The sequence below is a fragment of the Mobula birostris genome, chromosome 9, assembly GCF_030028105.1.
Source record: "Mobula birostris isolate sMobBir1 chromosome 9, sMobBir1.hap1, whole genome shotgun sequence".
Taxonomy (NCBI): domain Eukaryota; kingdom Metazoa; phylum Chordata; class Chondrichthyes; order Myliobatiformes; family Myliobatidae; genus Mobula; species Mobula birostris.
The window spans coordinates 126925942-126953734 of NC_092378.1; the positions used below are offsets into that span (position 1 = coordinate 126925942).

General features: G+C 38.8%; 1 protein-coding gene across 1 annotated transcript in view; it reads right to left on the minus strand.

Annotated features, from left to right (window-relative positions):
- Window positions 1-3933: 3933 nt before the first annotated feature.
- vps35l (VPS35 endosomal protein sorting factor like) overlaps window positions 3934-27793 on the minus strand; it is a 112516-nt gene continuing 88656 nt past the window's right edge. The window contains exons 27-31 of the mRNA XM_072268779.1: window positions 19449-19588; window positions 18245-18410; window positions 13323-13441; window positions 10551-10697; window positions 3934-5582 (exon numbers count right to left, since the gene is read on the minus strand). Coding sequence (XP_072124880.1) covers window positions 5484-5582; window positions 10551-10697; window positions 13323-13441; window positions 18245-18410; window positions 19449-19588 — 671 coding nt within the window. The 3' untranslated portion in view covers window positions 3934-5483. The remainder of the gene's footprint in view (window positions 5583-10550; window positions 10698-13322; window positions 13442-18244; window positions 18411-19448; window positions 19589-27793) is intronic.

Sequence of the window (27793 nt, forward strand, 5' to 3'; positions counted from 1 at the left end):
CAAACTTGTAAAGTTGGACAAGGTTTCAGAATACAAAAGGTCTCCAGAGATGAAGCAGAGGAAATTAAAATCAGTATTAATAAAAAAAATAACAGAGAAATTAATGGTATCCAAAGTTGACTAATCCCTTGGACCTAATAACCTATATTCAAGGATTTTAAAGAAATGGCTATCTCACGAGGTAACTCATTGAGTTTGCTTAATTCGGAAAGGTTCCACTCAGACCACAGAGTAACTGCAGCACTGTTTTCTTCAGGAAAGAAGGGAGAGAATTGCAAGAAGCTGTTATGTAACTGGTTATTAGTGAAGGGTCAATACTCAGCTTTTTATGAGGTAAGGACCTCAAAATAAAGAGGTAAGGACCTCTTTATTTTAAGGTGAACAAATTATGAGGTAAGGACCTCAAAATATAGGACATCAATACTCAGCTTTTTTTGAGGTAAGGACTTCAAAATAAAGTGTCCACCTTTGCTGATGATATGACCCATGCAAGGTCAAACATAATACAGACAACTCAATGGTCAGAGTGCAGATGGAATACAAAGGAAATCATGAGGGAGGGTATGGAAGAAAATTTTTAAAGATCCAAGCTGCACTGATCAAGAGACATTTTTCAGTGAATTAAGTGTGTCTACATTCACAGAATCTAATTTGCAACATTGTTCAAAAAGCACTCTGCCAATTATTTGTCTATGCACATCAAGTGTTAAAACTATAACTGGTCTTTGATGTGACATGGAGTGACAGAACCTCCTCTAGAGAGTCTCCTGGTTTTCTAAGGTGTCAGCTCACATTTATGTAGAGCCTCTAACAAAGAAAACATCCCACGGCACTTCACATGTATAACCAGAAATACATAGACACTAAGCAAAAGAAGGTATCTGCTTGAAAGCCCAAGGGCTTGGACAAAGAGGTCATCTTTAAGGACAATCTTAAAGGATGAGCGGTTTAGGCAACTGTGATCTAAAAGAAAGGAGGGATGCACGATGCGAGACGATAAGGATTCAGAATAGGGATGCAAGGGTGGGGGAGGCCACTGAGAAAACTAAATGATGAAAATCTGCATTTGCAGACCTATGAGCACAGTGAGGACAATGGGTATCAGGATGAGCTGAAGCTTACTGAATGAGTGTCCAGGCAGGAGAGTGCTGGCAACAGCTGACAAATGCATTGAGAACTGTTCACAGTGGATGGGCAAAAAAAATCCATGGAGGCAAACTATATCAAAGATGAAGATAGTTCACTTTGATGATGGTGTTTACATAGGATGATAACCTTACCTCTGGCCAAATAAAAACAGTTGTGAACATTCTGGTTCAGTGGCCAAGGAGGAGGGCAAATTAACGACAAAACTATACACTTCCTGGCAGTGATTGATGGCCAGGGCTTTGCTGTTCACAATATTTAACTGGAAGAAATTATGACTCATCCAAGGCTTGGCAAGTATCCAAACAACAGAAGCAAGATGGGGTTCGAGGGATATGATGGTTCCTTCCAGTCTGAAAGACAGCTGTTCATCACAAATATTTATTTTCAGTTCTGTAACCAGTTTTCTATATCTGCTACCTCTAACTGAATAGACCTAAATTTGGCTATAAATTATGTGGTATTATGTCAAATACCTAATGGAATATTTTCAAACTCTGAAAACAAATGGATTCAGAGTAGGATTAGGCAATTATGCAGCATAACTGACTCCATAATTCAATAAAATGATACCAATTTAGCTTGCAGCCCTCCAGTGCACAGAATTCCAATAGATTCACAATCCTCTCAGATAAGAGATTCTTCCTTAACTCTACCTCGAACAGGCAAACCCATATTCTCTAACTATACCCACTTGTTCTAGATAACCCCCAGTAAAAAAAAGGCCTTTTAGCACCCGCCCTGTCAATTTTCCAGTAAATCAGGTTGTATCCCACATGGATTGGCTGAAATTTTCGCTTTAAGGACTGGAAAGTAGCTCCAGTCATCCATGATTTTGTGGCTAATACAATTAATTCTGAATCAGAAGTTCAGTTTCAAATGCAACTCTGGTGACTGAGGAGAAAAAAAATATACAAGTTGACATTCAAATATAGGACTGAATACTGCAGTATAAGAATTATCAGATTAGATGTTAAACTGAGAACTCAGCTCCTCTCAGTTGAAATAATAGATCCCATGACATAATTTGAAGAACAGAGAAGTTGTTCACATGATGATGGCTAATATTTATTCCTCAATCAGCAGAAGTAAACTGTCTGATATCACATGAATGTTTAGAGAAGCTTTAAGTTTATGCATTAGCGGCAGTGTTTCCTAACTTAGAATGGTGACTGCATCAACAGCTGTAAAATACATGGCAACATCCTGATATTGTAAAAGATACCGTACAAATGAAACAAAATTTTCTGTAATGCATTTCCATTAGCGAGAGTATCATTTAATTGAATTGTCTTCAAAAGTCCTTATATTTAACAATAATCTGGTCAGGCTTATGTCAAAAGTAAAGAAATTTAATGGAAGTAAGTTCACTTTTCATAGTAAAAGAGACTTGATAGTGAAAATAAAAAGTTTTAAATCAGGACTACTTATTTCCTTCCGTAGATGCTGCCTGACCTACTGAGCTCCTCCAGCATTTTGCATCTGTTGCTCAAGATTTTCAGCATCTACGAAATCTGTGTCTAAAATCTCTACTTCTTCAGAAGATACTTGTCAATTCTTTCACCAAACTGACAGATTTGCTAAACTTTTAAACCTGCTTACACTCCTGAGAAAATAACCCTCAGTTGGAATACCACTTTAAATGTGCATAATACTATGAAAAAACTGTCATCTTCCTTATTTCTAACATTTGGGGCAGACATGGTGCAAACTGAATTTTTATACCATTAATGACTGCAGATGCTCAATGATTTTTAAAAAAAATCTGGATTAAACACCATCTTTTACAAGAGTTTGAAAGCTTTTGCTTACATTGTTCTGACCTTAAATCAAATAAAAATCATTTCACAGTATTTTGGTTAAATTGCATCAATAATATATCATCACAATAATACACTCCACCCTTCCCCAATTGTAATATTTTCCAGTAATTTATAGCCAGGAATATTAAAGTCTCACTTCCATTTTTCAAGCCAAACTTCCATTATTCCAGGAATATAAATTGATATGGTGCAACAGCCATAACCTCTGGCTAATTCTCTTGTGCCCCAGTGAACACTGTACATGTCACCCATGACATCCTTTACTCTGGCCTGAGAGAGGCAACATTCCCAAGCCAGCCTGGTGGCGGAAACAAATGCCGACATATCCCTCAACTGTTGAAACTTCCATGACCTCTATTTTTTGTCTTATGTTTAGTTTGTTTTTGAATCTTTGTTTATTCCAGACCCTATTCCACCAAGGTGATATTCCCTTCAGTTATTTACCAATAAAAACTCGACTGCTGGGTATTTCCTGCACTGCCTGCCCACCTCTTTCTTACCCTGATATTTGGCCTTGGAGTTACAATTTTCCAAAGTTATTTTCAGCTGTAATGACCACTACCTAGGCATTACAATCAAGGGAAAACTCTGCTCCCTGTGTGCCCTGCAATAACCAATTGTTCCTTAAACTAGGGAGCGCTGAGCTCAAGCAGCAGGAGCATGAGGCGTCCAATATTCACCATAGAACACACAAATGCAGCCAATGGATCTCAGCTGACCCATTATGCACATCACATTTTTATTGAGTGGAATTCAGATTCCTTTCATGGGGGTATCTTCAGCTTATTTAATTTTATTCAGATTTGAAAGGACTGAAAATTAGGTTCACAGCAGTCTGAGATGACCAAGAAGGGAAAACAAATTCATAATGAAAATTGCTTATGAAACAGCTAGTCAAAAGGAATGCTTAGAAATTAAAACAGGGATAAATAAACGGGGAATGTTGACATTAAATTATCACACATTTTAATTGTTCTTTGTTTTTATTTACCAAGTAAAAATGAAGGCAAGGACACATTGAGAATGCAATATTCACTGGTTTCTCAGTCATCATGTAATGAGTAGTTATTTTAGAAATAAGATGAACAAAGTTTATCTGTCCTACATTTTACTTTGAACTTACCCAACAGGTCTGATACAGTTGCACTTTGCTTCAATTCTACAAAAATTCAAGACATTATTTTTGCTTGCTTTAAATTAATCTAAAATGCAAATAAACTTTTTATGCTGCTATTGATAAATTCATCAGTTTTAGTTTGTATTATATGCATTAAGTACCAATTCTGGAGCTTGGATTAGAAAGCAAGCACAGAATACTGTTACATTGAAACTGTTAAACATTTTCCAGAAAATATGTTGTATTAGACATTCTCAATATGAAGAAATATGAATAATCTTTTCAAGTTCTTACACAGTTGCCTATGAAAATAATCTCAATTTTTTCCCTAAATGACAGTACTGAAAATTTATTTTTCCCCAATTTGTAATGAATTGTAGACTAGTATATAAAATGATCAAAAACTGGACAAACATATAATAGCCTAGGATTATTTCAATTCACATATATCGCAAATAAAGTGGAATCCAATGGCTCAATCAAATAATATTTTTGCATACCTCAAGTAAATGTGTATCTCACTGTTGTCTTTAATTCAAAACTGTGTACAGTGCATCAACGTTACTTAGCTCAGACATCAGTTGGAATGCTGTGTGGAACAATGGTCAAAGAGTCCGTTTGCTTCAAACAGCTTCATAGGTAACCACTTATTAACAGTCTGATGGCTGTGGTGATAAAAGGAGATTCTTAACAGTGAACAATCTGCAACAATCAAACAAAATTATTTTCTTTCTGTACTTATCTGAGCCAAAGTAATAAATGTTGCATCACCAATTATAGAGCTTGAAATTTCAGGACCAAAATTTGACATTAGTACTAAATGTATTGGAGGGGGATCAACGTCCAACAATTATTCTGAATAGCTAGGAGATCATATTACATAATGTAATGAAGTTAACTATAACTGAACTATTCCAATCTTAGTAAATGTGCTTTGGTCTCACTGACCAATATTATTTTCAAGTTGTTCAAGTGCTGGGTAATTGTTTCTAATTTTACATATCTTCGTTATACCTCTAAGTACATAAATTTTCCTCTTTTCTTAGGTCTCATATGAGTGCCAGGGCATCGGAAATATAGGCAACCTGTTTTTAGTTCTCTCGTATAGGTCTGATATCGATATTAGAAACACAAAACCAAGACAAGCTTATTTCCCTTGCTGATCAAGCCTTCATCATGTTCTCCAGCTAGATCAAATAGAGTCCATTCTATGCAAGTGATTCACGTCTTAATTTGTCCATAGCCGTCTTTCTTCTTCGTTTAAGTGTAGGCTTTTAGCAGAAGCAGACATAATGAGATGAAATAATGAACACACTTTTGAAGTAATTGTTCCATATTAAAGGCAGACATCTCCCATTGGCAGTTGTAAATTTGTGTGACACGAACAAGAGGTTATGTTATGTTCGTGTCTGCAGTGGAAGTCTCAATGCTAGATCGGCAAAATGACTCATATTTGGTTGTTTGCTCTGGCGTCTGATGTGTTCTAATGTCCTCACCTTAAAAGAAAATGCAAGAAATGTTCATCAGATAGTTCACTCTAAAACAAGTGAAGGTGATTACAAAATTGACTACAAAAATGTATTCTAATTGCATCAAAGCATGTTTATCCATAATTCTTTTTAAAATCCAGACGCAGGTGGGAGGCAAGATCTGTCCCTGACATTTAGTAGAACTCTGCTCTTAATTAAATTGGAAAATAAAAAAGTATAATAAAAATACAAAATGACGGCAAAGCCCAGCAGATCTGTTGAAAGAGAAGCAGACTTAATATTTCAGGTCAAACAACCCATGCGAGAGCTGACTAAACTGACAACGGATCTTCAATATGAAATATTAATTTTGTATCTCTTTCCACAAATGCTGCCTGATCTGCTGAGTTTTTTTAAAACTCCCCACACCAATTTAGCACATTGGGCAGCGATAGTGCCATTTTTTTTTTAGCATTTGCTTCTGTTACAAGGCCGAGTTGCTAGCTCGACGCTCAACCCAGCGTAAGTGGAACTCATGCCAGCAGCCAGCCAGGTTTGAAACTGGGACCACTTGTTCCAAAGTCTGGTGCAGATGCCACTACACCACCAGCACAGACTGATCTGCTAAATGTTTCCAGCATTATATGATAATATTTCAGATTTCTATATGTGTAGTATTTTGATTTTCATTTACTAGCAAAAGAATGTAAAGTTTTTAAAAAAGCAAGAGAATATCTTACACTTATTTACCTTAAAACCTTATATTAAAAAGATGATGGATTATAATTCCAAATATAATATCATTGACAGATATGCTGCATCCAGAACATCAGTTTCATCGGATGTCAATAACACTGGACAACAAAGATTTTGCTTCCTGAATATCCTTAGGTGTATCTTATGAATTTTGGTCTACTGATCATGACAATAGACAATAGACAATAGGTGCAGGAGTAGGCCATTCGGCCCTTCAAGCCAGCATTGCCATTCACTGTGATCATGGCTGATCATCCACAATCAGTACCCCGTTCCTGCCTTCTCCCCATATCCCTTGACTCCGCTATCATTAAAAGCTCTAACTCTTTTTTGAAAGCATCCAGAGAATTGGCCTCCACTGCCTTCTGAGGCAGAGCATTCCACAGATCCACAACTCTCTGGGTGAAGAAGTTTTTCCTCGACTCCTTTCTAAATGGCCTACCCCTTATTCTCAAACTGTGGCCTCTGGTTCTGGACTCCCCCAACATCAGGAACATGTTTCCTGCCACTAGCGTGTCCAATTCCTTAATAATCACCATGAAATTTCCCTATCACGCACCATTTTTTGAAATCACTTATGTTTATTATTTTAATTCATAATTCAAGACAATTAAAATGTTGCCTACAATGTAAGCTGGAAAGTTTCCTATCTTGTCCAGGCATGCTTGGGGATGCTTAGGTGGAGTGGCTGCTGCATGGCATGACAGGTTTTAGTAATAATTATTGGGTTCAGGACTGTAAGGATGGAATTTGCTATCACCAGGCACAAAAATTTCTAGCAACACACATCAAAGTTGCTGCCTGGCCTGCTGCGTTCACCAGCAACTCTGATGTGTGTTGCTTGAATTTCCAGCATCTGCAGAATTCCTGTTGTTTGCACAAAAATTTCTATGAAGGATTTTGATATTTGAGACAGATGCTTCCCAGAATAACTGATGCCAAGATTAAGAAAAGCATTTTTGTTGGTCCACAAATCAAACAGGTCATCAATGACAGGCAATTTGAAGAATTTCTAGTGGGACCAGAGAAAATCACATGGAAGGCATGCAAGGAAGTTGCTGAAATTTTTCTCGGCATCTACAGAGCACCAAACTGCATGCAGCTGGTTGAAAGCATGCTTCAAGCATATAAAACCATGAAATGCAACATGTCACTAAAGATTCATTTTCTGCATTCCCATTTAGACTTCCTCCCTGCAAATCTTGGTGCTATTAGTGACGAGCATGGTGAAAGGCTTCACCAGGACATTGCGGTCATGGAGAAAAGATACCAGGGCAACTGGAATCCATCAATGCTGGCGAATTATTGTGGACACTTAAGCGAGAAGCCTCAGACACTGAGTACAAATGAAAATCATTAACAAAAAATTTTTTAACTTAGTTGAACTATTGCAAAGCATCAGCACCATTATGCAATTAAACACATTATATTCAATAAAAGTTAATTTGTTGTTTCACCAAATTCCTATGTGATACAAGTAGTCTGAAATTATATTTATGTTCATCTTCTAGCAGTCTATCATAAACAAAATAAAATTCTGAGGAAGCAACACTTGAAAACATTTGTTGTCCAGTGTAAATTATAGTTTGGATGTTTTAACATCAGTCCCCATTTCAAATAGGAGTAACAATAGGGTTGTTGCCTTCATCTCGTTCCAACATTTAAAGGATCTTAGTTAGTATGTGATCTGAATCTCAGTCCGTTAATACCTATGATTAACAAAACTCCATCAATCTCAGCCCCAAAATTAACAGCTAGCCATTGCATTAATTGCTATTTGCAGAAGACAGCTCCACATTTTCTCTAGACCCAGAATTCATCAGCGTCCTTTCCTGAGCAGCCTGACTCAAACCTTTAAACCATCTACCAAGTCAGAAGAAATAGCTCCTCTCCATTTTACTCCACCTTAAAAACTTAGACCAAATCAACCCGGACAAGCACTCCAAGTGTTGGAAATTGCAACAAAATGAATTAAGAGCTAGAAATTAACCAACGTGCTAAAAAAAATACTAGCAGTGGGAATCCCTCAATCTTTATGCTATTCTTGTAACCCCACTAATACGTCTTTTAACCCATTGAGTTTTCTCTATTTACTGTCTAATTCCACTGAAGTTAGTCTTAAAATCTAAAAACTTAAGAGCAAGCTTTGCATTTCTCTTTAAAAATGTAATATTATGATATCTTGGGAAAATGTTCATCTACTAGTTAGGTTATAAGCCAGTTTGTTACTTATTTTTAAACCTAATTGTTGGTCCTAGAATGCATTGTTATAATTGTCTTAATTATCAACAGGTACAGCTTCAGATTAAAGGGACACTACTGAGACTAAGACCAGGAGAAATTTCTTCAGCCAGATGGTGGTGAATCTGTGGAATGCATTTCCATGAAAGGGTGTGAAGGCCAAGTCACTGGCTGTATTTAAAGCAGGGACTGATAGGTTCTTGATGGGAAGTGAGTTAAGTGTTTTGAGAGGAAGTGGGAGAATGGGGTTGAGAAAAAAAAAAGTATGTTAGGCAGAGCAGACATGATGAGCCAAATGGCCCAATTCTGCTCCTAATCTTATAGTCTTAAATATGGCAACGTCACTTAAAATCTTTTGCTGAACTAATTAGGGACAAATGACGGGACAACTGAAAACTCTGGTGGATAAAGGTGAATTGTGCTATTCCCTGTGGTTGAGGACCATTCACTTTTTTTATATTGATGAACCAGACAGGGGTGGCGGCGACTAAGTTGCAGACTACGATTTGCTGCACAAAATATAAAACATGGAAGTAAGGTGAACTGTGAAAAGAACAGCGATGGATTGCAACAGGATATTAACAAGCTGGTCTACAAAGAATGAGAAGCAATGTGGAAGAAAGAAAGTTGCTCTAAAAAGGACAGAGTCCAGAAAAAGTGACAGAGCAGGATAAGGAAGCAGTTAATAAGTCAGTAAAACAAAAAAAAAAATCAGAGATTCATCGATGAACCCATTGGGTATGAAAGCAAGGAAATGTACTGAAATTTATAAATCACTAGTCCAACCTCAATATGGCATTCACTTCTCCTCACCATGTAACAGGAAGGTTGTGAAGGCATTAGAGATTTTCAGTTAAGATTGACAAGAATGGATCATGGAATGAGGGACTAAAGTTACATGGACAGATCAAACAGATTTGGGACTGTTTTCCCTGCAGAGAAGACTCAGGGGAGATTTGTTAGAAGCATCTTAAATACTCACTTAGTACTTAAGTGATTAGGCACAGTAACAGGCCCTTCCAGCCCAATGAGTCCACGCCACTCAATTACACCACTGTTACTAATTAACCCAATAACCCATAATCTTTAAAATGCAGGATGAAACCAGAGTGCCTGGAGGAAATCCACGTGGTCACTGGGAGAACATACAAATTCCTTACCGTCAAGGCCAGGTCGCTGACACTGTAATAGCGTTACACTACGCTACTGTGCCACCTCAAAAACAAAGAGAAGCAATTGGACAGAGTGCTATGAGGAGGCTGTTTCCAGTGGTGGAAGGATGCAGAGCAAAGGGGAAGGGAATTAATAGTGACATGAGGAAGACCGTTTATATGTTATCATGGAATCTGGAATGCACAACTTGCAGAAGTGGTGGCGGCATGTTCCTTCATCAGGAAACGCAATAAATATGGCGCAGCAGAAACTGCAAGCTCTCAGAGAAAGAGGTAATGGATGGAACAAGCTGCTTGCTCTAGTGGTGAACCAGTAGGCTGAATTGTAGCTCCTGCACTGCAACTATTCTAGGACCCATCCTTTCAAACATGAACTATTTCTGTGTCACAGTGAATATTCTTTTCACTTATGTTCAAATCAAATAACTTTGCCAAGGAAAAATCCATTATAAGTCTAGTAGAATATTAACCACAGGTACAAAAATCAGTTCATTTTGTAAAAAAAAAGAATGTTTCTCTTAAGTCAAGAGGACAAGCAATGGTTTAATAGCCTATTTAAAATTCCTTTTAAGTAGTTCAAAATAAAACGATCTCTGCTATAATTCTAGAGGATAACTCACTGTATTCCTATTCTACCTCTCTTTTACCCCTCCTTCTTTCCCAGAATAGCAACATTCTACAGACATTAACAAATCATCTCCAATATTTCAAGAGAAAATAAAATGACAATAGAAAGAATGCCGCGTTTCGAATCCGCTGCTGTAACAAGAAGCAAATTTGTGGTAAAGGAGAGCGAGGATGCATAACAGCATAGTGCTGTACTTACCATGGTTTTTGTGTCAGCAAACCCATGTTTTTGAGCAAGATTCCACAAATTTATCGTTAGTTGATTAAGTTTACTGTTCTTCAGGTCTCCATGGCTAAGGATACTGCTAAATAAGGACAAGCTTAAGGTACTCTGTCGCTTCAAAGTCTGTAAAATAAAGAAGATTTTTCATAGTGTGTAGTGCAAATAAATATTCTTTATACCTGAAACATATATAGGGGCCAGAAATAAAATAGTCAGCAGGATAGGGAGCATCTACAGAGTAAATATCTGAGTTTACATTTTAGGACAATTCCTTTCACTTGTATAATTTCCATGAATTACTCAGAAACTTCTACCTCTTAAAACAGTGCTCTGTATCAGGTATATTGTGACAATAATCTGAACATCAAATATTATCACTAGCTAGAAACATTCATGGAAATTTGGTCAAAACTCACAAACAGTAGAATATCTCTTGTAAAGGTTAGGCTTGTGTCAATCATTACCTGTCGATTTGCAACAGTGACAATCATCTGTAAACATTAATCCACTGCAAATAAGCAGAGTATGTATAATGGCACAAACTGCAGCTGTGAATTCTAGTTTTGTCCCAGGTAACTTGCAGTTATGTCCAAAGATTAACCTTCTACGTTAAGAAAACCTAAAATAGAAAATGAATTTTTGGACATATCTGCAAGATTTTCCTAAGATCTCCTTACCAGACATGGCAATTCAGATTGTATGATTTTCTAAAGAAACATTATTTTATTGAGAAAGTCTGCTTGCTATCCTAGAACAGCTATTTCCTATCAGCTGACATGTTCAACAAGTGCTGCCTCAGATAGATGTAATAATGTTTAAGTTCCTCGGGGTCAGTATCACAAATGACCTGACTTGGTCCAACCAAGCAGAGTTCACTGCCAAGAAGGGCCACCAGCGCCTTTACTTCCTGAGAAAACTAAAGAAATCTGGCCTGTCCCCTAAAACCCTCACTAATTTTTACAGATGCACCGTAGGAAGCATTCTTCCAGGGTGCGTCACAACCTGGTATGGAAGTTGTCCTGTCCAAGACCGAAAGAAGCTACAGAAGATCATGAACACGGCACAGCACATCACACAAACCAATCTTCCGTCTGTGGACTCACTTTACACCGCACGCTGTCGGAGCAGTGCTGCCAGGATAATCAAGGACACGACCCACCCAGCCAACAGACTTTTCGTCCCTCTTCCCTCCGGGAGAAGGCTCAGGAGCTTGAAGACTCGTACGGCCAGATTTGGGAACAGCTTCTTTCCAGCTGTGATAAGACTGCTGAACGGATCCTGACCCGGATCTGGGCCGTACCCTCCAAATATCTGGACCTGCCTCTAGGTTTTTTTGCACTACCTTACTTTCCATTTTTATATTTTCTATTTATGATTTATAATTTAAATTTTTAATATTTACTAATTTTAACTATTTTTAATATTTGTAATCCAGGGAGTGTGAAGCGCAGAATCAAATATCGCTGTGATGATTGTACGTTCTAGTACCAATTGTTTGGCGACAATAAAGTATAAAGTAATAACATAATATCGTTTCAAGGTGCAATGTTCTTAGCACTCTGACAGCATCATAATCAACGTGACCACAGTTGATTTTCTGGGAAATAAGGGAAAATATCTTGGATGCGAGATGAGAGTTCAGGGAGGTAGAGAGAGTTGATGAAAGCAAGTGTTGACAATAATGCTTCAGGGAGCAGATGGCATGAGTGATGGGGGGAGGGGGAAAATCATATCAGACAGAATCAGAAGTGTGATAGCTAATATAGACAGAAGTGCAATCTCTTTACTTCTGTGTCCTGACTAAATCCTACACTCATCACTAAGTGGAAATGATTTAAGAAACAGCTATCCTTCAAGTTTCCTCTATTGTCCATAACCCTCTTTCACAACTGTAGTATCAATCCTCATAACTTTTATAAAGCCTATATTAGTATAATTGTGAGTATATTGTATGTTCTATGTACTTGCAGCACAATACAAATGCCCTCTATTTTAAAAATGCTCAAAGCAACCAAAATACATTGACACATTAATGCTTTTAAAGTGCTTTAAGATATAGTATTCTGAATAAATGACTAATGCATGCATAAATCAGCCATGATGGAACGGTAGATATTGACTCGAATGGGCTGAATGACCTCGTTCTACTCCAAAGTCTTATGGTCTGGTATTGTTTTCCCTCTACAAGTGCGCTGATGCAGTTCTGATCCGTAGCAAGGATTTTCCATAGAAGACTGCCATTGGAACACCTTGAATATTCTGGAAGCTGGTAGCAATGGCTAAATAGCCCTTTGTAAGTGATAATGTAGATAATAAAAATAATCTCAACTTCAAGGGAATATTTTAAATGCACAAAGAGATAAAATGTTTTAAGTTTTGTGCAAGTATCTCTCAGATTCCCAATTCCCCCAGTTCCCTAACCATGCAGGGTTTGAGCATGGATTCAAAATTAAATTGTGAAGAGACATAACCTCGTAAATCTTTCATCCCCTATAAAATACATTCTAAACAATTCAATAATGGCTCATAACTGCATGCAATTTCAGCTCCTGTCAAAAATTATGAAAATGAGAGCAGCACAGGGTCAGTAATATAAAATATAGAGAACAATTACCTGCTTGCTAAAATATTACTCATCTTATATAAAGTCCTTGGCCTCTACAAAGAAACATTAATATCAAGTACTTTTATGAGACTTTAAATACATTACATTAAAACATTGTTAACATCAGACAATTAATCTCATACCTCCTCTTTTCCGAGAGTCTTGAGATGGTCAAGGATTTGTCCAATGAGGGTTTCAGAAAGCTTATTAATTTCTGCCAAGAATTTGGGGTCACTCCCATAGAGACTATCATTAGAATCCACTGGAAGATAAGAGTGTTTGGATACGCTTTATAATGTGATATAGATCATTATTTGACAGCAATGTTTAGAGTTCTTGCATTGAAGAAGATGCCAATATATTTTTACTTAAGGTGCTCCAGTCAGAGGCAATAGACACTTGCATAACATTGTTCAAATTCAAGTTTCATAATTATTCAACCATACAGGAATACCAATTAATACAGCCAAACAAAACCATGTTCCTCTGGGGCTAAAATACAAAAAATAGTTCCAACAGTCTTACACAGCACAAGGCACATATACCACATATAGTATACTAACAAACAGAAACACACAAAGGAATATAATATAGCCGAAATCCCTGAGTCCATGGATGTTGTCAGCAGGAACAAGCCCCAGCCATCGGCAGGCAAATACAATCCAGCTTGTCTTTCACTGAGTGAACACTGGAAGGGACCAGCTGCAACAGACGACACCGCAGCAGGAGATCGAGTCCACGCTACAACCAAGGCCATGCAGCTCTCCAGCTGTTGGTTCCGCCAACAGTCCAGTGATCCAAACTTGCAGGATTCCACTTTACCAAAGTCCAACAGCATCTTGCAATCACAAGAAAAATGTCCAAGACAATCACTCGCTGTTAGACTACACACCCGCTTCGTGCACCAACTCTGAAACTTCTCTGTATCAGGCAGCAACACGGTCTACACCAAGTCCAACTCCTCTATCAACGAGCAACTCAATGATGGGTTGAAGTTCTTCAATCACAAACAAGAGAAAATCTGCAAATGCCGGAAACCCAACACACACAAAATGCTGGAGGAATTCAGCAGGCCAGGCAGCATCTGTGGAAAAAAGTACAGTCGATATTTCGGGCTGAGACCCATTGGCAGGACTGGAGGAAAAAAGCTTTTAAAGGTGGGGGAGGAGGGGAAAAATAAACACAGGGTGATAAGGTGAAACCTGAAGGGAGGGAGATGATGTAAAGAGCTGTGAAGTTCATTGGGGAAAGAAAGAAAAGGGGGCGGGGGAGGAGCACCAGAGGGAGATGATGGGTGAGCAAGGAGATAAGGTGAGAGAGGGAAAAGGAGATGGGAAATGGTGAAGGGGGGGGGATTACCAGAAGTTCGAGAAATCATTGTTCATGTTTATCGATCGCCTTCTCCACTGTCGTGATGAGACCACACTTTGGTTGGAGGAACAACACCTTATATTCTGTCTGGATAGCCTCCAACCTGATGACATGAACAGTGATTTCTCAAACTTCCAGTAATGTCCCCCGCCCACCTCCCCTCACCATTTCCCATCCCCTCTTCCCTCTCTCACCCTACCTCCTTGCTCGCCTGTCGCCTGCCCCTGATGCTCCTCCCTTCAACTTCCCAGCTCCTCACTTCATCCCTCCCCCTCCCAGTTTCACCTATCACCTTGTGTTTCTCTCTTCTCTCCCCACCTTTTAAATCTACTCCTCAGCTTTTTTCTCTCCAGTCCTGGCGAAGGGTCTCGGCCTGAAATGAAGTTCTTAATTCCAGTAGTGTCTTGTGATCATAAAAAAATGCTTAAAAACTCCTTTGGTTGGACTCGCAGAGGCCACTGTGTACAAACACGCCACCATCTTACCAGTAGTGTAATTACGTATAACTGCTAATTCTTGTACATTGTGTGAGCCTATATTTTGTGGAAATTCACCTATGTGACGACACAACCCGGTGATGTGACAATGATATACTGTGTTCCAGAGCAGTTATCTATGACTTTCACAAGTAACTTATTGCAATCTTTCTGAAGGTGAAAAAGCTGTGATGAAATTCGAATCAAACTATAATCTATTTTATTCTACAGCAGAAAGAAACATACAACTGATCTAATCAGAATTGCTTCCAACAATTGGTATAACCTGGGTTTGTGCAGTACTTTAAATAGAATGAACGCACAATATTTGAATGAAGCCATCTAAATTAAATTGAAAAGAATATGTTCACTGCACCTGTCCAACAGCCCAGAGCAAAACAACTCTTTTTTTTAAAACATAGCACCCTCTTTTCTAAAAAGGCCTTTTCATTTAAGACAGCTTTAATCCTGTTTTGTTTAATCAACTTTTGGGCCATCATTTTACAGCAAGCTTCAACTCAAAACTATTTAAAAACATCAATGCACAGAACCTTGAAATTAATATTCATTTCTGCAGAATTTATACTCAATTTCATTGATTTAAATACAACTTTACACTGCAAATGTTCCTAAAGTATGGAATTATTGTTTTCAGAACTCATTGAAATAAATATCTCAGGCTATGTAACTGCTCTATTATGATTGTCCTACAATACAGCTCATCTGGTTATCCATCCTAAAGAATATTGACTCATGCAGTGCACGTTGGAATGGCCAAATAGCAGAAGGTTCATATAAATATCTGTACAGTTAAAAGTTTAAAGATTTCTTATCTATGCTAAATGTTTGTACTGTGACAATATGCCATAAGTTTGAAATAACACCTAAATATAACTGTGGTAAACAAATGGTAGAGATCCTGGACATCTAATTTTTGGATAGTGTTACATTTGAAACCATATATCAAACTAGATCTGTGACTGATAGATTACCTTCCCAGAAATCTTAAAGAAAATTTGTCATTGGGAAAGAATCATTCTAATGCAAAGATAATAGTGGAGGAGGAGAAGGAGGAGATGGCGGCATGACGCAGCTCGCAGCGGCCACTCTGGTGGTGATGCCTGTTATTTGTCAAGTAGGGTGCCGTGCACAATCCTGATTTGATGGAGACGGACATGAGAGCACGGAGGAACATCTGGTGAAACTTCTGAAATGCCTGCTTCGGTGCTGCTGCTACTGTGTGGTCCAGAATCTCTGGAGGGGAAGGCCCCCAGTCCTTGGCTTAGCTTGTTGCTCGGCGGCCGGGGCGAGGTCGAGGCGCTCGGCAGAGGATGGTGCTCGGAGAGGCGGTGTTGGAGGGGCTGGTCAGAGGTTCAAAATTTTCTGACGGACTCAAAGTCTGCTGCGGTCGGGTGCTTCCAATGGTGCTGCGTCAGCAAGTTTGCGGTGCTTGGAGGTTCATGGCAGGGAGAGTTTCTCCCTTCTACCGTCTGCGTGAGATGATGCGGCTATCGGGACTTGGAGACTTTTTTTTACTGTGCCCATAGTCTGCTCTTTATCAAATTACAGTATTGCTTTGCACTGTTGTAACTATATGTTATAATTATGTGGTTTTGTCAGTTTTAGTCTTGGTTTGTCCCGTGTTTCTTGTGATATCATTCTGCAGGAACATGGTATCATTTTTTAATGCATGCATTTCTAAATGACAATAAACGAGGACTGAGTGTCCTCATAATCTAATCTAATAGTGGAACTTCTGAATTTCTTTCTTCTTTTGGTGCATTTAGAATAGAAAATGCTCTCTATGATTTAGGTTTTCATTTAAATGAATTTAATTTAAAAAACTGAAATGGCCTTTGGATAAATGAGGCAAACTGCAGAGACATTGTGTAATAAAAATGTTTTACAATAGCACTCCAAGATTAAGATTCACTTTCAATGTAGCACAGGGAATGTCTTACTTACAATATATTGCTTTGTACAAAATTAAATTATAGGGATGAAGGTTTGAAGTTTGAATCTGAAAAGGTGTGAGTGTGGCAAGATTAAAGATCAACATCAGCAAATGTAAAGTTTGTTAAGTTAATAAATCAAGGACAGCACTGCTGTCAAAGTGATTCTGGCTGCTGCCTGGAACTTTCATCTGGGGAAGCCAGCATCTGAATGTTCCTGAACTGATATTGATTATTTTGTGACTCAAAGCCTCACATTGTCAGATTTGCCTGCTTTGCTACTGCATTTATAGCTAGATAGGATCAAAAGAAAATGGGGCTAATGTTTTTTTCATAGAGAGCACTTTCTACCGCAAATTCACTAAATGGAAGAAAAAAAAATCAGAGCTTCCAATATAGTCTTTGCATTAGATTGATTGCTCCCTAATGGCTATTATTTTAAAGATTTTTGGGCAAATCATTCAGCATGGATCTGGTTTGATATGTGGTTTCAAATATATTACACAGATGTCCAGGTCCCCTGCCATTAGTTGTACATGGTTATAAAGGCTCACATTAAAACTTGCTTCTTTAAAGGCTCTGTAGATCTTATCATTTTTCATGCATTATTCAACATGCTTGAGTTGAGGCAGGCCTACTTTACAATTCAACAAGAAATGGGCTTAGCATAGAAAGAGATCCTGTCAGTCACAGTGCATACTTGATTTTTGTTTAGTGAAGCTGTTAGCTGCTTGCTTGGAGAGTGGAGTTTTGCTTCTTGACACAGGTTCTAGAATTAAATCTCCCTGACTTCAACAAAAACTTCAATTGCTTCCATGTAATCATACATATATCTATTTACTTCCCTCAACTCCTATACCAACTTTCATTCTACAATTTCTGTTTCAACACAGTCACTCCAGAGACATGAGAGACTGGTCAATAGATTATGTGTGTATTTTAAATGCCAAATGCAGCATTATGAAAACAAAATGCTCATTCTGCATGGCTGTCATTTATTATTAGCAGATTGCTTTTTTCACTTTTCAATAGGTTTAAATGAAAAAGTCATCCCTGCCAATACAACTTCATGTTAAATGAATTCTTGGAGAACTGCTTGAAATGTGCAAGAAAAACAAAATTACAGCTTCTAGGGAAGAACAGCCCGTTATTTTTGAATGCTTCTCCCACAGAGATTTCTTTGCCACAACCATGCAGCACTTAACTTCTACTTCGTGGGATATACAACAAACCACAACCACAATAATAGGAAATTATTCTGTGTACCTTTATCTACATGGTAGATGTAAGTTTCTTGACTTGCCGCAGCCAGCAAATGCAAAACATTTATGTAGATCCGCACTTTTGTATCAGTATGATCTTCCCAAACGTAATCCTGGATGACATTTAAAAGGCCTCTCACTAAGTAAAGAACGCCTTGTTCTGGATGATCCTGAAGTATGAAAACATTTAAGAACAATACAAAAATCAGGTACCCAACCATTTGTTTTGAAACATGGGGAAAAAACCAGCATGTCATTCAGCCTTTCTATAATAGTTCAATAGTTTCAATAAATTCAGTTCTCTTTTCCAGCTTCCCCAAACCTGTTGCCATTTTGATAAAAATCTGCCTTCCTGCTATTGCCACCAAAGTGAATAACTTCATATTTAACCAGATTGCACTTCAGCTGTCACTCTTGCAATCTGTCCAAATAAAACTGGGAATTCTTTGCATCCTCCTCAAGGCTCACTCTCCAACTTAATTTACAGATATTGCATTTAATTCCCTCATCAAGTCATTAATACATGTTGTGAATAGCTGGGGTCCTAGCATTGATTCCTGTGGTATCCCATAAGGCATTTCCTGTCATTTGGAGAAAGATCCATTTACTCCTGCTCTATTTCCTGTCAATCAACAGTTCCCCAACCATATCTGGACCTTACCCCAAGTCCTGTGTGTTTTAATTGTGCATACTAGTCTCTAAGGTGGGACCTTATTAAAAGCTTTCAAAAAGTCCAAATGCATCAGATTCACTAGTTTTCCCTTCACTACACTGCTCATTGAAAAGTCACAGCTTGATTTTATCCAATCCTGTCATTCTTCCCCACGTGCTCTGGAAATAAATCTTCTATTATGACCATGGCATTTTCTACCCTACTAATGTCAGGCTAGCCAGTCTTTTGTTCCTTGTTTTCTCTGAGCAATTTAAAAAATATTGGAGTCATATTAGCTAACCTTTAATCTGTTGGAACTGTTGAGTCTAAAGAATGTTGTAAAATGACCATCCATGTACCCATAATTTCTGGAGACACGTCTTTAAGTACTCTGGGATACAGACTAATGTTCTCTGCGAATTTAGCAGTTGTTAATCAATTTTATTTCCCTAACCCCATTTTCTTACTAATAGCAGTCATTTATTCTCTCACATGTAACCAAAGCTCTACTCATAAGTTTCTTCTTCATATTTGAAATAAGTTATATGATACTTACAGGCACTATCAACAATGTTGAAAAGAAGTTATTTAGGAACTCAAGGAGATATCCTTCTGAATTTCTCATCTTTCCATCTATGCTTATCATCTTTGGTACTTCTGAAACAAGGCTGATTGCAGCTTTAAAGAAGGCATCAGCTAATTAAAAGAAAAAAGTGCAATTAATTAATTTATTTAGTGATACAGCATGGAGTATAGCCTTCTAGCCCTTTGAGCTACACAGCTCCAGCAACCCCAATTAACCCTAACCTAATCACAGGACAATTTACAATCACTAATTAACCTACCCAATACGTCTTTGGACTGTGTGCAGAAACCAGAGCACCTGGGGAAAATCCACGTATTCCACAGGGAGGACGTACAGAGGCTTCTTAATTAATACTTCTCGACTTTTGCCGCGATATAAATTATCTTCCATCTCTACATGATTCCTTTCACTTATCATCAATACCTTCCAGGTGTAATAATAGCTCAACCAAAGCTGAAATTATAATGTGGGTTAGTTCATCATATAGTTTTGTTTTCAACAATTTTAAAACAATTATCACTAGTCACAAATACTTGTTATCACTAGAACTGTAGAGGTTCTTTAATCATTGCTGTTAGCAAAAACATACAAGCCAATTTTCCCTTCAGGAAACTACAGTACATAGACAGATTTGGATCTCTCCACTGGTAGGAATGAGAAAGCAGAGCAGTTAAAATGATTTGGCTCCATTTTCCTCTCTTCCCAACTCATTTGTTATTTTAATGCAGCAGCAATTCACAGTTACAACTTTCTCAGCTTGTTACAAACTTACCTCACCATCAACCATTTCCAGCATTATAAAGACCCTGAAGACATTTTGTCCTGCAGATATGATGGGAGCCAACATGTTTTTGAATCAACAGAAAAATCCTCACTTGACCCCAGAGAAATAAGAGTTTTTGCCCATGCTTCATGCTTACTTCTGCCTTTTCTGCCGTAGGCTCAATTTCAGTGATCTGTCCTAGATCAGTCTAAACTGCCAGCTCACACAGAAGTCCTGACATGCATAATTCACTTCAATACTCTGTACCACTAGAAGTGTTGAGGATAAAGGGGACAAACCCTGAACTGAATGTATCCAAAGGCTAAACACTATAAAAATTAAGAAAAGTTTTCTGATAATTATTGTGTATTGATAATAGCACTACAAGCATTAATAAAATGTGGATTATTTCATTCAAGTAATCTTTTTCAGTTTGTCTAAACAAATGTTGTGCCAAAATGTATTTTTCTCTTGGTAAAACAGATGATGGACAAAAGATTACCAAAACAAAGCTGTTGAACTGCATTCCCGAAAACCAGTAACAAAAAGTGGATGATTAAAAAATAAAGTAATCGAGTTCTATGGGTTACTGAAAAGCGTATATTTGCACATTTTAGACCATAAGACAAAAGAGCAGAAGTCGGCCATTCGGCCCATCGAGTCTGTTCCACCATTTTATCATGAGCTGATCCATTCTCCCATTTAGTCCCACTCCCCCGCCTTCTCACCATAGCCTTTGATGCCCTGGCTACTCAGATACCTATAAATCTCTGCCTTAAATACACCCAATGACTTGGCCTCCACTGCTGCCCGTGGCAACAAATTCCATAGATTCACCACCCTCTGACTAAAAATATTTCTTCACATTTCTGTTCTGAATGGGCGCCCTTCAATCCTTAAGTCATGCCCACTCGTACTAGACTCCCCCATCATGGGAAACAACTTTGCCACATCCACTCTGTCCATGCCTTTTAACATTCGAAATGTTTCTATGAGGTCTCCCCTCATTCTTCTAAGCTCCAAGGAATACAGTCCAAGAGCGGACAAACGTTCCTCATATGTTAACCCTCTCATTCCCGGAATCATTCTAGTGAACCTCCTCTGTACCCTCTCCAACGTCAGCACATCCTTTCTTAAATAAGGAGACCAAAACTGCCCACAGTACTCCAAGTGAGGTCTCACCAGCACCTTATAGAGCCTCAACATCACATCCCTGCTCCTATACTCTATTCCTCTAGAAATGAATGCCAACACTGCATTCGCCTTCTTCACTACCGACTCAACCTGGAGGTTAACCTTAAGGGTATCCTGTACGAGGACTCCCAAGTCCCATTGCATTTCCGAACTTTGAATTCTTTCCCCGTTTAAATAATAGTCTGCCCATTTATTTCTTCTGCCAAAGTGCATAACCATACACTTTCCAACATCGTATTTCATTTGCCCTTCTTTGCCCATTCTTCCAATCTATCCAAGTCTCTCTGCAAACTCTCCGTTTCCTCAGCACTACTGGCCCCTCCACCTATCTTCGTATTGTCAGCAAACTTAGCCACAAAGCCATCTATTCCATAATCCAAATCGTTGATGTACAACGTAAAAAGAAGCAGCTCCAACATGGATCCCTGTGGAACACCACTAGTAACCGGCAGCCAAACAGAATAGGATCCCTTTATTCACACTCTCTGTTTCCTGCCAATCAGCAACGCTCTATCCACGTATGTAACTTTCCCGTAATTCCATGGGCTCTTATCTTGTTAAGTAGCCTCATGTGTGGCACCTTGTCAAAGGCCTTCTGAAAATGCAAATATACAACATCCACTGCATCTCCCTTGTCTAGCCTACTGGTAATTTCCTCAAAAAATTGTAATAGGTTTGTCAGGCAGGATTTTCCTTTAAGGAATCCATGCTGAGTTCTGCCTATCTTGTCATATGCCTCCAGGTACTCTGTAACCTCATCCTTGACAATCGACTCCAACAACTTCCCAACCACCGATGTCAAGCTAACAGGCCTATAATTTCCTTTTTGCTTCCTTGCCCCCTTCTTAAATAGCGGAGTGACAGTTGCAATCTTCCAGTCCTCCAGAACCATGCCAGAATCTGTCGACTTTTGAAAGATCATCGCTAATGCCTCCGCAATCTCCATAGCTACTTCCTTCAAAACACGCGGGTGAATTCCATCTAGTCCGGGAGATTTATCTACCTTTAGACTATTCAACTTCCTGAGTACTCTCTCTGTCGTAATTGTGACTGCGCACACTTCTCTTCCCTGCCACCCTTGAGTGTCCGGTATACTGCTGATGTCTTCCTCAATGAAGACTGATGCAAAATACTCGGTCAGTTCCTCTGCCATCTCCTTATCTCCCATTACAATTTCTCCAGCATCATTTTCTATCGGTCCTATATCTACTCTCACCTGTCTTTTACTCTTTATATACTTGAAAAAGCTTTTAGTATCCTCTTTGATACTATTTGCTAGCTTCCTTTCATAGTTAATCTTTTCCCTCTTAATGACCTTATTAATTTCCTTTTGTAAGGTTTTAAAAACTTCCCTATCCTCTGTCTTCCCACTAATTTTTGCTTCCTTGTATGCCCCTCTCCTTTGCTTTAACTTTGGCTTTGACTTCTCTTGTCAACCGCGGTTACATCCTTTTTCCATTTGAAAATTTCTTCTTTTTTGGAATATACCTGTCTTGCACCTTCCTCACTTCTCACATAAGCTCCAGCCACTGCTGCTCTGCCGTCTTTCCCGCCAGTGTCCCTTTCCAGTCAACTTTGGCCAGTTTCTCTCTCATGCCACTGTAATTTCCTTTACTCCACTGAAATACTGACACATCAGATTTCGGTTTCTCTTTTTCAAATTTCACAGTGAACTCAATCATGTTATGATCACTGTCTCCTAAGGGTTCCTTCACCTCAATCTCTCTAATCACCTCCGGTTCATTACACAATACCCAATCCAGTACAGCCGATCCCCTAGTGGGCTCAACAACAAGCTGTTCTAAAAAGCCATCTCGCAGACATTCTACAAATTCTCTCTCTTGAGATCCAGTGCCAACTTGATTTTCTCAATCCACTCGCATGTTAAAATCCCCCACAATTATCATAACACTGCCCTTCTGACAAGCCTTTTCTATTTCCTGTTGTAATTTGTAGTCCACAACACTGCAGCTGTTTGGAGGCCTATTAATAACTGCCATCAGGGTCCTTTTACCCCTGCAATTTCTTAGCTCAACCCATAAAGATTCTGCACCTTCCGATCCTATATCACCTCTTTCTAATGACTTAATATCATTTCTTACCAATAAAGCCACGCCTCCCCCTCTGCCTACCTTCCTATCCTGCTGATACACCGTGTATCCTTGGATGTTCAGCTCCCAGAGACATGCATCCTTTAGCCACGTCTCAGTGATGGCCACAGTATCATACCTGCCAATCTGTAGCTGTACGACAAGATCATCCACCTTATTCCTTATGCTGCATGCATTAAGTATAACACCTTAAGACCAGTATTTGGTACTTTTCGCTTTGATTTCACTGCAACTTCATTGCACTACAACTCATCCCAATGGCTACAAATTTGCCCCATCACCTGCCTGTCTTTCCTGACATCTTTACTGCTCACTAACTTAGATTTATTTCTGTTTTCCCCTTCCTCCACTCTGTGATTCCGGTTCCCATCCCCCTGTCAAATGTAGTTTAAACCCTCCCTAACAGCTCTATTAAACTTTCCCGCCAGGATATTGGTCCCCTTTGGGTTCAGGTGTAACCTGTCCTTTTTGAACAGGTCATACTTCCCCCAGAAGCGATCCCAATTATCCAAGAATCTGAAGCCCTGCCCTCTGCACCAGTCTCTCAGCTACGCATTCATCTGCCTGATCCTACTATTCTTGCCCTTGCTAGCATGTGGCACAGGTAGCAATCCTGAGATTACTGCCCTGGAGGTCCTGCTTCTCAGCTTCCTTCCTAACTCTTGGAAATCTCATCATTTTTATAATGATATCATTATATCATTTTTATAATGCTGTTTACATTGTAAATACAGTGGATTCCAGTTATCTGGGTCATCAGTTAATTGGGCAGCCACTTATTTGCAACAACTCTTAAAGAGCAAAAACTATTCAAGAAAATGGCCAAGATTCCCTCTGTTTATTTGGGACACTATGACACTTAATTGGGGCAGGGGACTGTTGTTAGTTTCTAACTAGCATCAGTCGTGTACACTTGCTCATGGCCATGAGACATTACGGACTGAGTAGCTTTTAAATGGGGTCAATTGCACGTGCTTGTCTTATGTTATCCATTTGTGCCATTGACGCTTAATCAAAAATCAGTAAAGTTTGATCATTTTTTAATTTCGATTTTATGCAGGAAGGTAATGAAGGCAATCCATTATCTATACTAGGTGTCTGTGCTGATTTTATTCATTTATAGTCAAAAGAACACAGCAGCATACAGGGGAGGAATTCTTCCATCGATGACTATTAGGAACTAATACACAGTTTCATAGTATTGTAGTAGTATTTGTTCTGTATTTCATTTAAATGCACTTTTCCTACTCAGCTAACAGTACTTTGTCTTTCTGCCTTTTAACTATTTCCATGAAACTTCGGCTAATTGGAGCAGCCACTTAATTGGGCAAAATATGCTGGACCCAATGTGTTTTAATTAACTGGAATCCACTGTACAGGCTGGTATTGTGTACATTTCATTCCATATCAATTTAACCTCTTTGTTTTTATATAATTCATTATTCTTTATTATTGTTTTGTTGCATGTCATGCCAACACACCACAGTAAATTCCTAAAACATGTAAATGTGTATGGTGAATAAAGTTGATCCTTAATCCTCTAACGTTTCCTACAAATTATTTTAAAAAATGGAAGTTGAACAATTAAAAGCCGTTGGTGTTGGAAATATTAATGTTGACCCTAGAAAATAATTTCAAGGTCTTATCCACACAAACAAGACTGCTTTATTTTTACAGCTGTCCACCTTTTGACATGATGAGCCATTAAAGCAAATATCACTATGGCAACAACTCACATTAAGGGAACCAGGGTATACTGATTTTAGCATGGAACTTACTACACTACAAAAATTTCTGCATTGCTCGTGTTATCCTGTGGCTATACTACATTTGTATAATTTATAACATTGTTTTATAGCCACTATTTCCTTAACCAATGAAATATTTAACAATCCCTTTCTCAGTCAATGGTATGTGGGTGTTACTGGCAACCACAATGCCATTATGATGAGTGTGCAGGACCTTGTTTTAAATGCACCAATAAAAGAACAGTGATCATTCTGAATTAGTGTACAGCCTGGAAAACCTGGTTTGCCAAGTGCCCATTGCCCTTGTTCTTCTTGGCAGACAAGGTTGTGGATTTGAGAGATGCTGCTTAAGAACTCTTGGTGAGCTGGTGGGCTTAATGGTTAAGTTGGTAAATGGATTGCTTGATACTGGATAGTTATGGTTCAGAGTGTAGGCAGAGCTGCAGTTATCAGAGACTACAGTACTTCATTTCATCCCTAACTTGCGGTGCATAGATGGTGGAGAGGCTTGAAGTTAGGAAAGATGACAGTTCAGAAAGCACTCAAATTTCTTTTGTGCTGTTGTAGCAAATGCTGATAAAATGATGGTGTTGGTTTCACACCGATTAGTCACAATCTGCCTTTTGCTCAGTGCTGTCACAATGTCCTTTGAGAAATGGTCATTTCATCATGGTGCAACCAAATTACTCATAGAACATACAAAGAACAGTATAGCACAGGAACAGGCCCCTTGACCCACCAAGTCTGTGACGAACAATATCCTCTCTGCCTGTAAATGATGTATATCTCTGCAAATTCACATGCCTATTTCTAATGACTCTTAAATTCCACCATCATATCTGCTTCCACGACCAGCGGCTTTCTACCACCATCTGGCAGCACGTCCCAGTCACTTATCATACTTGGTTTAAAAAAAAAGACTTGTCCTGCACATCTCCTTTAAATTTTCCTCATCTCTCCTTAAAGCCATGCCCTCTAGTACTTGACATTTTACCCTGGGAAGAAGATTCTGAAAGTCTCTCATAATTTTAACTTGGAAGTCCCACACACAGGCTGCACATATCCATATTGCTCCTTGGTACCTTCAGACATTTAGTAAACTGACAGTCATACTCAGAATATCAACAGCCTTCCATCAACACTGCTCAGAATCCCATGCCTTCCATCAACACGTCTCCCCAAACAGATCCTCTACTTTGATGTTACAGCGTCTGCTGAGCTTGGTGATTAGCTTCCAGATCTTTCATTACCAGTTGAGATGACATCCTCAGTGCACAGTTGTTGGTGTTTTTCTCCCCCACCCCTTCTTGCTTCGGTCTTGTTTGGCTATCCCTTCAGTTGACCTTTGAATTTTATTGGCTCATGGTTCTTTGGCTTTTAGGGGTTGTAGATGGCGTTAATTTTGATATGTTTTCTAATGAGTTATCAGAAGAGAACCACATTTCTAAAAACTCTTGTAGCTGCCTCTCATTTGCCTGTGCCAGAGCCTCTGTGGTGTCCCAGTCAAAGTGGTGTCCTTCTTGGCCTTCATGTACCAAGATCAGCAACAATGGATCATGTCACCTTACCACCAGTCTGTGTTCTCATAAACGAGCGACAGTGTATGTCTACAGATCACCATCCTAAAGATCCTTTACTCCCAGTTGAAGGGAGGTCAGCAAGCCCTAGGTGGGCAAAGGAAACACTTCCAAGTTAACATCAAAATCAGTCTGAAGAAATTCAACATTATATCTAAAAGCTGGGAAGGCACTGCACTCAATAGATATGCCGGGAGGAAATCTGCTCAAGACGGAGTTTGCTGCATGAGAACAACCTCCGCTGTACTGCAAAGAACAAGTGGCAGCTGCAAAGGAGAGACTGAAGAACCAAAAGACCCAACCACCACTTACTCTTGCCCTCACTGCACCAGGATATGTAGATCCTGGATTGGCCACTACAGCCAGCTGAGGACCCACCAACAGACAACTCCTTGGGAGAACATTATATTCGACTCAAGTGATCACCACCACGACATTCATGTGCTGTTCAACATGGAAGAATAGTGACTCAGTAGCCTAGGAAGGAAGAACAGCAGATAGGTTTTCCTGAGAAATGATCTGATGCCTTCTAGGTTCAGAGTTGATGCTGAAAGATCTCGGGGCCTTTCTGAGGAGTGACGTAACAGAAATCTGGATTGTTGATGGAAGATGTGATATTATAAGTATGACTATTATGTTGGGTTACCGAATGACTAAAGTACAGAAAAAACTTTAAAAATGATAATGAGAAATTATTTCCAGTTAATGAGAAATTAACTGAGCTGAATAATTAGTGCATTAGAATTCAGTGCCTATGTATATACTCCGTGATTTATCTTATTTTATTAATTTTTATAGCTATTTACTTAACTGCCTGTTAGCCAATTTCAGAGGATATTGGGGTGGAAACAATAAGTGACCTAGACTAATGAACAGGGCAGTTTTTCTCCTAAAAGGGCATTAGTAAACCAAATTAAACTTT